At 30.5% G+C, this 16302-nt stretch overlaps 1 protein-coding gene across 1 annotated transcript; it reads left to right on the top strand.

Moving 5' to 3' along the window:
• Nucleotides 1–8933: 8933 nt before the first annotated feature.
• LOC133702573 (uncharacterized) lies at nucleotides 8934–11459 on the top strand. The gene is made up of 3 exons (XM_062126880.1): nucleotides 8934–9563; nucleotides 9896–10474; nucleotides 10787–11459. The coding sequence occupies exons 2-3, from the start codon at nucleotides 9910–9912 to the stop codon at nucleotides 11167–11169; spliced, it is 948 nt and encodes a 315-aa protein (XP_061982864.1). The 5' UTR covers nucleotides 8934–9563; nucleotides 9896–9909; the 3' UTR covers nucleotides 11170–11459.
• The last annotated feature ends 4843 nt before the right edge of the window (nucleotides 11460–16302 follow it).

Genomic DNA, 16302 nt, shown 5'->3' with positions numbered 1-16302 from the left:
ATACGGATTGAGATTTTGTACAGTCGGCTATAATGTTTTTTTTTACTAACTATTTTACATGTTTGTATGTATTTTAAAATATCATTGTTTGACGAATTCCCATCGAACTTGAATACTTTGGGAAGATTTAGAATTTTTAGACGGAGCCTGTCGAAGACTAGCTTGTGCCAAAGTCAAGGTTAGGTTTGATGTATAGAAGATGGGTTAGGCAGCTCTTGGATTAGGAAACCAAGCACCCGAAATACCATCCAAATACCAGTCTTGACTAACCGGGACGATGATGCTCCTCTCCCTGAACCTTGTCCCGGTGGCCCTGTGGGCTATGGCATTGGGAAAAAGTTGTAAGCATTACCGTCATGGCCGTCGAGAAATTAAAGGGAGGAGGAGAAAGTTTTGCAAGTCAACAGCCATGTCATACGGCGACTGGCGAGGGGAGTCGATTTTAATTCTTTCAACCTCCAAATACGACAGGAGATTTGGTGCAATTTCCACAACCATTGTGGACCTTTTCTTTTGTAGGGCTGGAAATAAATAACAAGGCAAAGTCTAAATATACCTTCAATAAATTATTATAGTAATCTTGACTTAAATCACTTCACATCAATTTCATCATTATATTATTTTGATTTCTCAATAAAAATTATTGTTAAAATTACTCCACGAAGGATATTGAGTTTCTTACAAAATATAAATAAAAAGCAAAATCTTTTGTTAAGATTTTTGAAAGCATAAGAGTAAAATTGATATAAAAATTTGTTTGATGATAATGTTGAAACTATGTGGATGATATTTGTTTAAGTGTGTTACATACATATTAAAAATCATAGAATGGAATATTATAAAGGAAACATAGATAATATCCTAGTTTATATTAATTATTGTAATATAATATTATTTTAATTTAATCAATAAAATTATTGTAATTAAGAGTGAAAAAAGTATTAGGATTCTTCATCGAAATAAGGATTATAGAGGCTACTAGTTTATATTCATCAATAAACATTATATCCATCCCTTATTATATGTATCAATAACCCATGACAATATAATATAATTAATAATTATATATCATATAAAAAAAACATGTCAAATTTCTTCACAAAATAAAATAAAATTATATGACATAAAAATTTCATTTTAAAATAAAAACGTGGCTTAACCACATGAATCAACTCTCAATTATTTGTTTTTATATATTTAAACAACAGTTTCAGATGACATCAAAACTGCACCAAATGTTTTTATCCTATTGGTTTTCTAGTATTTTACATATAGTAAGAAGCTTAATTTTATATTATTTTTAATACACTAGTGAGATTTTTTTTTAAAATTTGAAATAAGATTTCAATTATATATAAAAAGTCATCTTAATTTAAAATTTTAAATTATTGAAGGAGGTAAAAAAATAATTTTATGCTATTTAACACATGCATTATAGTTTTCCTCTCCATTTTTCACTTAGATAAGCCATGAACTAAGAAACGGTTTTTTTTAGATTTTTTTTATTAACATGGATGTTCGGATTAGTTTGCGTGTACTTCGACTAATCTTACGAGCTCTGAAGTTAATGATTATGTAAGTTTCCAGTCACCTTGAAATTTATGAGACTCAAACTTGTGATTTTTAAGAAACAAACTTAGATCTAACTAATTGAGCTACATCTCTCGTGATTTTTTTTATAGATTTTTACTTGTATCCGCAGCAGGCAACACCACCTATTTAAAAAAAAAAATCAATTTGCGCAACAGGTAGCTGTGTTCTCTCACTCTCTTTGTAGATCAATACGAGTGATTTACTGATTTAAAATACTTAATTGACTCTAACTTTCATAAATAAAATTAATATATATATATATATATATATATATATATATATATATATATATTTCATCGATGTTGTTAAGGTTGGAAAATCCATGATTTGCGTTACTTTTATAAAGTAAAACCAGATCCACGAGGATATTGAGTCAATTGAATGAAGCACCATGTGAATCTTCATAAGACTCGAGCACGAATTCTTGCAACTATTTTGGATGTCGTTTGTGCTACTCGATAGATGGTTGGCAGGGAATAGTTTAATTGATATTAATTACTAGTATATTTGAGCCCACATTATCTTTAAGACTTGGTGCTTGTAAAATAGTAAATTGGAATTTCTTGTATTATTAAACGTAAAAAGATTCTACAGTCACGTTGTAGTGATTCATATGATATCTTGTGTCTTTCTCTTGGATATATATATATATATATATATATATATATATATATATATATGATATTGACCTTCCCCAGTTAATTGAATCCATTGTTGTGGTCTAATTAATTAAGTTGTGGGTTCGATCGAGAGCTGTGCCGACACCACACAGTGTTTAGGGCTACTGTTCTTCGAAGAAGAATATCGACATGGTTTATGGTTCAGGAAGAAATGCTTGCTTATGGAAATCAGTGAGGTAAAAGAAGGTAGATTGCGTGGGAGAAATAAACGAAAGAATAAATATATGATGATACGTTATCACCTGTTTCAAGCCATCTATAACCAAGGTAGGTTACATTTGAAATTGTGTTTTAAATAAAGTCTTATGAAAATTAAAAAATAAATTAATTAATAAAAAATATATATTATTTTAATATATTTACAAGTAAAACGTTCTATGACAAATTTCCTTACTCTCGATTTTAAAATTAAAATATTGAGTCTTTGTTTTGGAAATTTTTATAGCAAGAATCCCATATATAATAATTTCTCATTATTAATTTTATTAATCATCATCATCATTATTATTAATATCCTTTTATCTTTCTGGTGGTGTTTTATTAATTTCCTCTCCTCTAATTAATCTTTTTCCCATGATATCCCATGATTAAAGAAAACATTATTTTTGTTGAATGAATTTGAATTTTTTATTTTTTATTTTTTATGAGCAAGATCATAACATAATATTATATTCATTTTAAATATATATATTTTTATTAATAAGATATTCAGATTAACTTGTATATACGTATCTCGATTAATTTCATGAATTTTAAAGTTAATAATTATATAAATCTTTAATAACTTTAAAAAAATTTAAATTTATAATTATTAAAAATTAAATTTAAAATCTAACTAATTAAGTTATTTTTTTAAATTGAATATGAAATCTTGGCATTATTTCACCACTTCACTTCAATTAGAAAAGAAGTCAATGAACTATTAATGAGTTAGTTGAACTTATAGGTCCCATTCGTATTACTGCTACTCTCCTCTAGGGATGCATTATTGTAGCAATAAGCCATTGTCAGATGCTATATATATGCTACATAGTACCCTTGTAGGAGCAAAATTATTGCAATACGTAGATGTTAATTAGCTTTTTTAATACTTTTCATAACCTTATAGGAGATTTGTTCAGTTCCAGCCATGCCTAGGGCCGGTGATAGGGTGCTCCCACGACCCCTTGTTCTAGTTTTTTCTTGGACGGATTTCAATCATGAACATGGATCAAAAGCCTGAATTTTATGATATATAGTTATATAGCCTATAAGATTTAGAGATTTCCAAGAAATGTTGAATTGGTAAGATTGATATTTACGTGTTACAGCTCTTACAGCTCTTATAGTTATATAGCTTATAAGGTCTCGAGTTCAAGTCAGGACGTGCATTTCTTGTAAGAACCCGGGACAACCGATGTTTTACTCGCTCATCTGGATCCACAAAGTGCGCTTTCTAGAAGATGAGGTTTCCTCGAATCCAAAAAAAAAAAGTGTTACGGCTCTTAACATTCTAGAGAAATTTGAGAAATTTATTTGCTTGGTATTCCTATTATTTTTTTTTTTCATTTGTTTAGAGGGTTATTTTAATCCTATATTCATTTTACAATTTTTTCTTATTGTTGTTTTTATTTTAAATTTTTTTTTCATATAAAATTGTTTGATAATTGAGTTTTTAATAAAATTATCATAATATTAAGCATGTTATCCCAAATGGATAATTGAGCTTTTTATTGTCACACAACATTGCATGAAATTGTGTTCATCTCTCTTTCTCTCTCTCATATATATATATATATATATATATATATATATATATATATATATATATATATATTGGTTGCGTGGCCCAATATAATTACTTAATTAACATGGTGATTAAAAAAACCATGCATGGTGATTGTTCTTTGTAGAGAAACTTGGCAACAAATGGACTGTCAGCATGCGACTTGAGACCAATTCATCGTATAATTACTTAATTAATATTTCTTATGAAAAACTGAGATGCTTAACTGAAGCGCTACGAGTTGAAGGGATTATCCAATTTTAATATGAAATCTCTAGCGTACACATCTCCACATAAGAAACATTCAATCTCCAGTCGTTTGGATGGGATAACATTATTTTAATATTAATATATTAAAACGATACGAAAATATTAAAAAATAATTAATTTAAAATAAAAAAACTGAATAGATTTCAAACTGAATTTTTTTTTAAAATAAAGATTTAATTTAATGAAGAAACATTCATACAAAAGGAACCGATCAATCCATACAAGAAATTGAAAAGGTTGAAGCATTCATAGAATAAAAAAATTTCAAAATGTAAAAATAAAGAAACAAATAGAGATTTAATTGAATGAAGAAACATTCATAAGAAATTGGAAAGGTGAAAACATTCATAGAAGTATTATAAAAAGGGCACAATTGCACAAACCTTCCGCACCAAAGCTTCAATATATACGTTGACTTGATTGGTGCAAGAAGAAGAATAATAATAAAAAAAAAATTCCGAGTTGCTTAATGTAAAATCATAAAAATGTACTGGATTCAACTTTGAGACCTATTTATCTCTATTGAGACATCAACGAAACTATTCAAGTTCTAAGTACGACGTCATTTTATACGGTTTTAGATCCTTTTTTTTTTTTAATTGCAATGTAATGTTCGGAGTCGGTGATGTCCGACATTTTTTTTATTTTTCTTACATATTGTTGAAGAAAGAGAGTTAAATAATAATAAAGGAAAGTATTTATACCTATAGTAATTATTTTTTTCAATGATTTTGACTTGAAAATATATTAAAAATGTCAATAAATAAATAATTTTTTTTAAAATATAATTTTAATTTCGATACAGTTACTAATACTGTATTTGTTTTCCACAAGCTTATACGTTTGCGGTGAAACAAACGCAGCAAGGTGTTTAGTAATAAACCACACTGTGTTTTGTACTGCGGGATCCACTAAAAAATTAAGTTTGAAATGCAGTTTTTACATGTTTTTTTAACTGAGTTTTGTAAAACCCTGTTTGTTTTTATGTTTCAAAAGCGTTTTTTAAAAAAATTAAATTAAATTTTATTTTTTACTTTGCTTCAAATTAATATATTTTTGGTGTTTTCAGATCATTTTAATGCACTAATATCAAAAATAATTTTTTTAAAATAATAAAAAAAGTTATTTTGATGCATTTCAAAGTAAAAAATAATTTAATAAGCAACTGTAACCACACTTCCATCAAATATTTTATACATAATTTTTGTTACACATAAATTTAAACTATAATTTTTACAAAACAATGAATCTAAATATAACTATTACTTCTAACCATATTTTTCTTAAATTTATTATTTTAACTCCCAATTACAAAAACTACCTTAAAAAAATCAAAGACACCCGGCAATCAAACCCTGTTTTCTTTGCTTTTATGCGTTACCGCGTTATCCTTGTATGGGTCCCAATTTTACTATGCTTTGTTTGGTAAAGACCCACTTCTTTTTTTTTTTATTTAATTTTTGCCTGAGTGGGATATGCATCCCTCATCCAATTCCAATCTCTCTACAAGGAAACTCGTTAGTTCTTTTCTTTGGACAATATCGTCCTTCATGGAAATGACCTTAGAACCCTTTTATATGACTTCGAGCTATTTTTAGTGATCCATGTGGAGTTTTTTTTTTTAAATAACACGTACCAAGAAAAAATTAGAAAAATAGTGCACTTAGGGTTTGTTTGGCAGTGTGGTTGCGGTTGCTTTTCAAATAGCTTTTTGTATCAAAATGCATGCTAATGATGTTTTTTTATTTTTTAAAAATTATTTTTAACATCAGCACATCAATTTGAAAACACTAAAAACATATTAATTTAAAGTTAATAAAAAAATAAAAAATTTTTAAATTTTATCAAAAATACTTTTGAAACACAAAAACAAACAGAACCTTAATAGATTGCGCTGCCAGAAGCAGTGTAACCACGTAGATTTTATACTATTTCCAGCAACACAATTTAATTAGTCACGGTGTGTGTGTCTATATATATATATATATATATATATGTTCTTCAGTTTAATTTAAAATTTAAAACAATACCTATCTTTTCCAAATCAAAACAATTGATTTGTTGACATCTTTTATTTTCCATACTAGTCCATTTAAGTCTTGATAGAATTCCTTAACTTATTAGTTAATAATCATGATAATTATCAATGAAAATAGTTAGTTGCAATCAAATTAAATTAGTATTTTAATTAATAATTATCAATGAAAATGGATGGTTATAGTCAATTTAAATTTTAATAAGAAACCTTACTAGGTTAGTTATAGTCAATTTAAATTTCAATAGGACACCTTAATTTAATAATTATGAATAAAGTTTTGGCAAAAAAGTAACATAAATAAATAAGTTATTTTGATAAATGAAAATTTTAAAATAAATTTATGATGATAAAATGAATATCATTATCATTATCATCATCATCATTATCTTGGAATTAAAACAACTGATTTATTGATGTTATTTTATTCTCAATACTAGTCCCTATAAATTTGTTAATTTATTAGGTTACTTAATAATTATCAATAAAAATAATTAGTTGTAGTCAAATTAACTTAGCATGTTAACTAATAATTATGATCATTATCAATGAAAATGGTTAGTCATAGTCAATGTAAATTTTAATAGGATTTTTTACTAGGTTAGTCATAGTTAATTTACTTTTCAAAAAAAAATTACTTTACAGTAAACAAACAAACGGGGTTTAAATGGATTACTATTGAGAACATAGAAAAAAAATCCAAACCTTATTTTTTCATAGGATATATGAATATAATAAAGAGATACTTTCATTAAAACAAATTATTAACTATATTCTCATAACCAAATTAAATTAAAATGAAATAAGACATGGTTGAATTAGACCACTAAGTATTAGGTAATCAAACTACTAAATATATATGAATATGAGTTTAATATGGATTTATCATTATAAACATGTTCCTCTCTGAGTTTTTCCATGATAAGGTTTTTCCCACCTCTGCTACTCTCCAACTTACAACATTCAGTGGAGCAATTCTCTTACTGACCATATATGTAACAGAGAAATATAAAACCATAACCATGACATGTAGAGCGTTTGAGAGTGCTTTTCAAAAACGATTTTAAAAAAATTTGATTTTTTTTTTACTTTGAAGTAATATATTTTTGATGTTTTCTAATCATTTGGATGTGTTGATTTTAAAAATAATTTTTTTAAAATAAAAAAAATATTATTGACATATTTTTCTGAATGAAAAGTACTTTAAAAAATAATTACAACCACACTCTCAAACACCCTCGTAGTTTGTTAAGGGTTCGTTTAGGTTGAGTGGTAGTTCTTTGATTGTTGTTAGGCCACCTTTCTACATAGTTACGTCCCTCTAACAGGCTTTTCAAATAATTCAAAGTGAAATTGTTATAATCCACTTAAATATATAAACACTAATTGCTTTACCATTCTGACAAATAATTCCTTATCATTAATTGATAGAATTATCAGTGTATTCATTAATAGACCTTTTATTTACCTTAGTGTATAGAACTTGCATTCATCTAGTTTGCTTGTCTCTCCTATTTAGGCGAGTTTTCATTTTTTTCTCAATCACTGGTCATTTATTTACATTGCCTATCTCGAGTTCTTTTCAATTATTCCCGCTAGTTAGAAGCTTGTTGTTTAAGTTTGATGGTAATCAACTTTATTTTTATTTGCTCCAAGACCTCTTTATGCTAAAAAACTCTCTTTACTTCGTGTAGCAAATTAATAAATTCCTTTGCTTTTAAGGTTTATACAAACTTAAAGAGTTTTATTTAAAATTCTAAATCTCCACGATATTCATTATTCTATTTAAGAGACTATCTTTTCTAGACATTTCGTTTATGAAAAGGGTTTTGAAAACTACTTGTGGATTCATGATCATCACTCTCTTCTTGATCCTCTAGGATTTTTACTGCTATTAATTATCAGGATAATTATACAATCTGTCTCTACATATCTTTTATTACTGGCTCTTGAAGATCTTTTTTCCTAAAAGAAACCTCCTCACCCTCTCGTTCTTGAGCATGCTTTATTTTGTGGTTTTTTCTGGCTATAATTATTTAATAGCATACAATATGTAATTAATCACTAGAAATTATCGAGCTTTATTGCTAACTAATATAGCTTTGCTAGCACTGACATAGCTTTTTTAGTAATTAACATGGACTGAAACAACACAAAAAGAAAGATAAAATTTTACTTGAATTTTCTATTTGTAATAGTCCGCTGAAATAATTGTTAAGCAAAAGCTATTTATACCTGCTCTAGGTTTATTTTGGGAGAATTTTTTTTAATAAATAATTATAGAATTATTATAAGAATTTCTAAAGTAAATAGAAAACAATAAAATTGTTAAGTATAATATTTGATTTTTCAAATTAAATAGGAAAAAAATAAAAACGAAAAGAAAATATTTTCCAAATCCTTAGAATATACATCCACCGCCACTGGATTTCAAAATCTACATGGTATTGACATGGATATATATATGACTTTTCAACAATAAGAAAATGTCAATTGATTGTGAAGTTGGTGCTGGTCACAAAATCATAACTCCTGTTTATTCCCATTTTGCCCCTTCCAGGTACACCCTATACATACCATAATTTGATAAATCAATCACTCTCCTCTATCCTCTCGCCCCTCTCCTCTGTTTCTTTGATAAAGAATTGAAGCCATCCCACTACTCCTATTTTGTCACTTGAAATTCAAAACAAACACATAAAGACAACCGCAAAAAGCGCGTGAATTGTTACTACTAGGAGTAACGGGGACTTTGAGTTGGTTATCAATGGTATCCCCAATAACAAACCTGACATTTTCAGATTTATTACACTGATGACACATTCTCTCTTATTTGTAACTTTGATTTGAAAAGAGCACAGAAGAGCACAGCAGGGTGTTCATCCCTTTCCTTCCTTCTCTAGTACTACCCCCTTTGGGCTGCTCTGCTTTGGTTTCAGGGAAGTTACGATCTTGCTGTTTTTGGGCAGGCAAAGACAGAAATTAAGAGTGACAGTCAAATTCTCTTTGCAATAGCCAGTGGATCTGATGCTGATGATGGTATTTTGGTATTGTATATGAAGAAAAGGTTGCATTTTTAGGATTTTCTTTGGCTACCCAGAAAAAAAAGAGAGATACAGGGGAAAAGAAAGCTAAAAAGGAAAAGAAGTTTCAAGTACTCAGCTTTTGCAGTTCTTTTGGAAAAGCGAGATACCTCCATCTTCTTTATTTTCTTGTTTTGGTATGTGAAATGCTCCAGCTAATTTAACTAATTGTACCTTTTCTACATTACTAAACAGAAATATACTATTTTTCTTGTGCTTTGTTTCTGTAAGTATTTTCCTTAATCACTCTATAATTACCCCTTGAAAAAGATCCCCTCACTTCATACAAACGCCTCTTTTGAAGTGAAGTAAGAGAACCAATTTCTTTCAAATCCTTTCATTTTAGCTTTGTTACTGATTAAAGAATTTTCAAAGCACTTTTTTTTTTTTACTTAATTTGCTCTGTTCTTATCTTTTTGACTAATATTCTCTCTCTGTTATCTAATGATCTACTTGTGTGCTACTGCAGGATTCAATCTAGCAATGTCACTAACGATCAAGCCTCATCTCCATCATCAGAATCACAGAATGCACAAACCCACATCAACAAACAGCAGAGACTGGACACAGATCTACACAGTTTATGGCATGGAACAATGGCAAACATTACTCTTTCTCGTATTTCAAGCTACTCTCTTCTCCATCATGTCAATCCTTTTCCTACTATACTACCAACCAATCTGCCAGTTTCTAGACAATTTCTTCCTCCTCACCGCCACCAGTTCCACCGGTGGTGGCAGTGCAGCGCGTTTTGCTGCTGGGTTCATCGGCTGTGTGACAGCACTATCTGCTGTCTGTTTGTTTTTCGCGGCGGGGAACTTTTTTTATAGTTCTGTTGGGTTGCGCTATGAAATGGCGCAAAGGATTGTAAGCTGTGTGAATGATTGGTCTAATGTTAAGGTTGCTCTTGATATCGGATGCGGCCGTGGGATTTTGTTGAATGCGGTGGCTACTCAGTTGAAGAAGACAGGGAGCTCCGGTCGGGTTGTTGGGTTGGACCGGTCTAAAGGGACTACTTTGTCTACGCTTCGAACCGCCAACGTGGAAGGTGAGTTTTGGTGGTGTTGAATTAAGTTAAGCACCTTTTGATAATTCTTGTGATGCCGATGCTCTTACTAATTTTATTTATTTATTTTTGCATTTGAGTATAATTTGTCATGATAATTTTGGGATTTTATTTTTGAGAAATTTAGTGGCTATCTAACTTTTGTCAATTTTGAATACATGTCCTAACAATCACTTTGAGAAATTCAAACTTAAATTCTATTTTTCGAAATAACTTGCAGTTTCTCTTCTACTTGCACATGCCCTTAATTATTTCGCTTATAGATGACGGATTTATCATGACTTGCAAGAGCAGGTGTTGGAGAGTATGTCACTTGCAGGGAGGGTGATGTTAGGAGTCTACCATTCGGTGATAACTACTTTGATGTGGTGGTATCAGCTACTTTTGTACACACAGTTGGAAAAGAGTATGGCCATCGGACAGTGGAGGCTGCAGCAGAAAGAATGAGGGTGTTGGGTGAGATGGTCAGGGTTCTGAAGCCCGGGGGTGTTGGGGTCGTCTGGGATCTACTACATGTGCCGGAATATGTCCGACGTCTACAAGAATTGAAGATGGAGGATATTACGGTTTCAGAGCGTGTGACTGCCTTCATGATGAGCAGCCACATTGTATCTTTTCGGAAACCTATTCAGCACATACTGGGTCCTTGTGAGGTCCGCCTGGATTGGAGATGCTGATGTGCTAATACGTATCAGAAAAAAATATATATCAAGAGGAAAGAATAGGAAAAGAATTAGAGAAATATACGTAAGTTACTGATGATCATACTTTCAAAAGTCTGGGGAGACGAAGCCGATCCAGATGCCTTGTTGAAAATATATACTTGTGATGTAGTGTTATTGTATTCGCTCTCTGCCAACCTCTGAACTCATGACCTGGTTGTGATAGTACACGTACAAACAGGACACAAGTGAGGCCAGAGCAGTGTTATTGTATATGGTTATCAATTTAAGGAGTTGATTGCTAATTTACTGCTTCTTAACCTGAAAACTTTGTATTGATAGTGGAGTCAAATGTTGAATTTCTGCATGCCTGTGATTTCTAGCCATTCATGGAAACCAAAGAAAAAAGAAGATTGAAATTTGTGTTTTCCATTTCAGCTAGCTTGGTTGTTGGTAATTTAGGATGTTTCAGAGCATAGACTCTCATAATTATAGGTAAAACACACACAAACAAGATGTTAAGTTGGATTTCTAATTACAGGACAGCACAGTTAGTGTTGGATTCAAGGTTATGATGATAAAACAGTCCCTGCTTGCTATAAAGGTTCTTACTGTATCTACGATAGCAATTAGTTAATGAGATGTGCAACGCGCTGCTTTACAAATTAAAGCCAAGCGCAACCAAATTAGACGGTGGGTGCTTACCATAGAATAGTTTCAAAACATGGTATTGAAAAAAAGTTGTGTAGATTCTAAGGATAGCCCATGTCTCTTGATATTATAGTTGCTCATTTCCATGTTCATGCGGCCTTCCCTGCCCCAGCCTAGTGATGGAAGACAACTGCATATTTCTTTTTCTTCTTTTCTTCTGGGGTAGGAGATAGTGATATGCTTAGTGGGCGAGCTTAGGGAGTCGACAATGATGTGGTGTCAATGCACAATCCTTGATCTTTTACAGGGAAACATGCATTGTTTTGGGGTAGCTGAGAATGAGCTGGGTTTATATTGAATCTCTAGATAAATACTGTGAAAGGTACAGAAATCAAATATGAAGAACAGAAAAATATACTTATAATTTGCACCAAGTGTCCATACATGGTGCTAATTAAAGCACGGTTCATCGAATCATTTGGCTAAATCCCTTTTGTTTTTAACCATAGTATCCTGGAAATATGCACTCCAAAGCAAAAACAATTAATTAGACATCCTTATGAGCTATTGTTTATTGGATCATCCTCGTGAAGACTCGTGACTCCTGAAATGTTTTGATTGCATCATGTGCTTGATCATCACAGAGAAGAATGGCTTAAAATTGTATTTCTCTGATAAATTTTTATTTTAAATATTGGGGTACATGAAGACAAATCAGATGCTTTATCATTATACAAAAATAATGTGTTGAAAAATTTGAACATTCAAATTTTTTTTTTTGTTAGAAAAATTTATCTAATTCACAATAAAACCCGATTGAAATAGCTAGTTTAAACCTAAACTCTTAGCACTTTAAAGTAGCTAGGCTTATTTTCAATATTTTAGGAGTTATGACTGCAACTTACTTTTCCATAGAGGTTTATCCCAAATTAATTGGAGATGGTTAACTGGATCTGAAAGCAGTCTGATTTGAAGTTGGACACCACAATATTCATGCCACGTGGTGTGCAGTTAAAAGAACAACGTTATTTTGCTGCAGTTTTAAGGGTTGAGTTGGCGCGACGGTCAGGTTGTTGTCTGGTCGCCATCCCAGCCATTGATGATGAAAACACTTGTCTCTTTGCATGATCTGCAGTTAAGATTAATTTTCGAGAAGTGACAAACTTGGCCACCAGGATAGTTTCCAGTCTGCACTGCCCAGAACCTTCAAGATATATCTATATAAACACACAAAATAATTGGTGCGTTTCCTCCATGGGAGACTGATCTTCCATTGCAAAATCATGGTAACCAGAGATTGAGCCAAGTAGCATCTTTAAGTTGATGCTGCTAGCTATTTGCCTGCTTCTGCAATATATCATGGACCATGGACAAAGGAGACAGGATCAGATCAACAAGATTATCAAATGAGTGCAAAAAACTCATGTATCTGTCGCATGTACTGGTTGATGTTTTGTAGCAGCAATTAATAAATGTTTGATCACATAATTTTAAAGATTATGGTTTTTCCCAGATTTAAAAGCTAGCATATTGGATCAAGATTTACAAAATAAAACACACTCTGCCCAAAAGTGAGTTTCTTGCCTTTTAATCAGAACTCTCTCTCTTTCTCTAAGAAATATGAGGTTCATTAACGCCGGCAACGAATCCAGAAACAACCAGTCAGAAAAGTCCTTGTGGTTATAGAAGAACATCCACTTATCCAGCAGCTCAGAGATAATCTTATATTGATAAAGTCCACTTCAGGCCCAGCTCTAATGTTCCAAAGGCCTATGATTACTAGGGTTAAGAAAATTTGAGTTCAGCCCCTCGACTTGCTTAAAAACTTTTTAGGCCGTGCACCACCTTAGCGTTTAGATTCAACTATAAGAAAATTACTAGGGTGCTGGCCGATTTTTTTTCTTTTTAAATATAAAAACAATGCTAAGATGATAACCCTATTTTTAAAGAAGTTTGAACTTGGATCATTAATTGGGTTGTATCTAATAAAATCAGTTAATTTTATAATATGTTTTAAATAGAAGGTAATGATAGCAAACTAATCATATAAAACATCTTACAATAATTAACTAAAAATAATGAGTTATCGATATCATATCTGTAAGGAAAAGAAATTGTTAGAGATTCACTATCATTCTACCATGAATATCGCCCATGATTAAAAGAGTTTGTTGAGACAGTTCAAACCTTACTGTAAAAAGATGCAAGATGACAAAGAAGCCGTATGAATTGTTAGAGCAATGCTCTAGAAAAGCAAACCGAACAAAACACAATAAAGTGAGTATTCAAACCAAATAAGCCAATGAGTTTATATTCAATCAATCAATTTTATTTAATTCAAGAATAAAATTTATTTAAAAAAATTAAAAAAAACAAAAAATAAAAAGACCATAGAAAACCCAACCAAATAAAAAAAGAATAAAATAAAGGATTTAGAAAGCATATAAAAAACAACAAAACCCAATCAGTAATAAAATAAATATTAAAGGATAAAATTTAAAAAATATTAGCTTAAGAAAATGATAAAAAGAAAAAACCAAAACAACCCTTGGTGAACCTCTTTAAGCTATAGGTTAATTTCCCAAACTATAGCCTGTGAAATTCCAAATACAGGCTTAACTAAAAAGTTCAAATTCAAATCAACTCAATTTAAAGGATGACATTGAGTATAAATAAATACCCAACTAAAAAAATTGGCAAAGAATAAAAATAAAAATTCAAAATAATAAGGATAAAATCTAACAAGAAAAAAAATTATGATGGATGGTGAAATTCCTAAAAAACAATTATAAAAATTATCTCATATGACCTAAATGGCAATTAAAAAAATAGGGATCAAATTTGACAAATAAAAAAAATCAAATGAGGATGAAATTGAAATTGAAACAAATTTTGATTTTCATAAATTATTTTAAATAAAAAAAATATTAACCAAAAGATTAGGGACCAAATAAAAAATAAAGAGAAGTTGAGGGGTTGATTTGAAATATTGATGGGCAAAGCGAAAAAATCAAGGGGGAGAGAGAGAAAATAAAGAATAATAAAAAACAAAATGACCGTTAGAGAAAAAATGAAGATTCATTATGTACACACACCACCGTTATATAGAGAAGATGTCAAGACAAATCTAAAATACTTTGCAGCAACATTTTTGGTTACTAGAATCAACCGCACTTGCCTCTAAAGACATGGGCACATGTCAACAATTTTTTTTAAACTCTTTTAATTTATTAAAAGATAAAATACCATTCACTTTACCCAATAATAATGAGGTACGAGACCCAAGGTATAAAAAATTGAACCCCAAGGGCAATAAGATATTTTTAGTATGCAAATAAAAAGGATTAGATCAAGACATCTCTCTTTGGCAGTCAAAGTATTTTTATTATAAAGGAAAATATGTTTTTTTTACTATGCACCTTATAATTAAAAATAAAAATTTACCCCTCATTGAAATCTAACAATGTATGACTTTTGTTATAACCTATTTTTGAGTTATTCTCTAAATTCACCTTTTCTCTTTCAAAAATAAAAAAATATATTTGAACTAAAAAAAATCCAAAAAACTAATAACAGTGAGAAGAAGATGTTGGAGTGCCTAAAAAATGACTAGAAATTGGTTAAGGAGGTTAAAAAATGCTTTCCACTGAAACTTGACAGTATATCATTGATTGATGAGAGCCCTGTTGATAAAGAAAAATTCAATTTAAGGAAGACATGTCCAAAATCAGATGTTTATGAACTCAATTAAATTTTATTGGAGGTTTAATTGAATTTATAGAGGGTTTGATTGCAAGAAAAATTAATTTTCAAGTCAATTTGGGCTTTAATCGGAAGAAATTAAAGTTTAGGGGTCAAATTATAATTTTTAAGGGTTGATTTAGTCAAATCAGGAGCTTAATTGCATAAATATTGAAGTTTAATGGCTAATTGAGGACTTGATTAAATAAATTCAAAACCAAGGACTAATTTAGAAAAAAGCGCTGAAATCTAGGTTTGAATTGAAGTTTGTCAGGGGTGAAATTGAACAAAAGTGAAAGTTTGAGACCAAACAGGGGTGCAATTAGAGATAAATCACAAATTAAAAGACTAAAGCGTAGTTGACAGAAAAATCACTGTTCATCTTCTTCTACAACGAGGCTGGTTAAGTGGCCATTTTCTCGAGGCATTTGACGCCTTTTTTTCCACTAAAGTGGACGAAACGTACATGTAAACGATCACGTGACACCTGACTACATACCATTGCAAGCCGTTCGAGTTGATTAAGGCCTTAGAAACAGTGGCACTGCCCCAAAATGGCCAACCCGACCACCATTTTCCTGCACAAAACTGACATTTTATTATTGCTACTTTGAACCAATGGTTGGGGTGCTTTTGGGTCGAACCGAAGGCTAAGATTTAGCATTAGAAGAGATAAAGTGTCCCTCTTCCACAACCTATAAATGGATTTGATTTTCATGGTTCAGGTGTGGAGAGCTTTGGGTTTAAAATCGATGA

The sequence above is a fragment of the Populus nigra genome, chromosome 9 (genome assembly GCF_951802175.1).
Source record: "Populus nigra chromosome 9, ddPopNigr1.1, whole genome shotgun sequence".
Taxonomy (NCBI): Eukaryota; Viridiplantae; Streptophyta; class Magnoliopsida; order Malpighiales; family Salicaceae; genus Populus; species Populus nigra.
The sequence above is the reverse complement of the archived record's forward strand: the minus strand, read 5'-3'. Positions and strand labels throughout refer to the sequence as shown.

Excerpts from the sequence above, each read along its gene's own strand:
- LOC133702573 (XM_062126880.1), top strand. The coding sequence starts at position 9,910 with ATGTCACTAACGATCAAGCCTCATCTCCATCATCAGAATCACAGAATG. Across the intron at positions 10,475-10,786 it reads TCGAACCGCCAACGTGGAAG|GTGTTGGAGAGTATGTCACT; the intron begins GTGAGTTTTGGT and ends TTGCAAGAGCAG.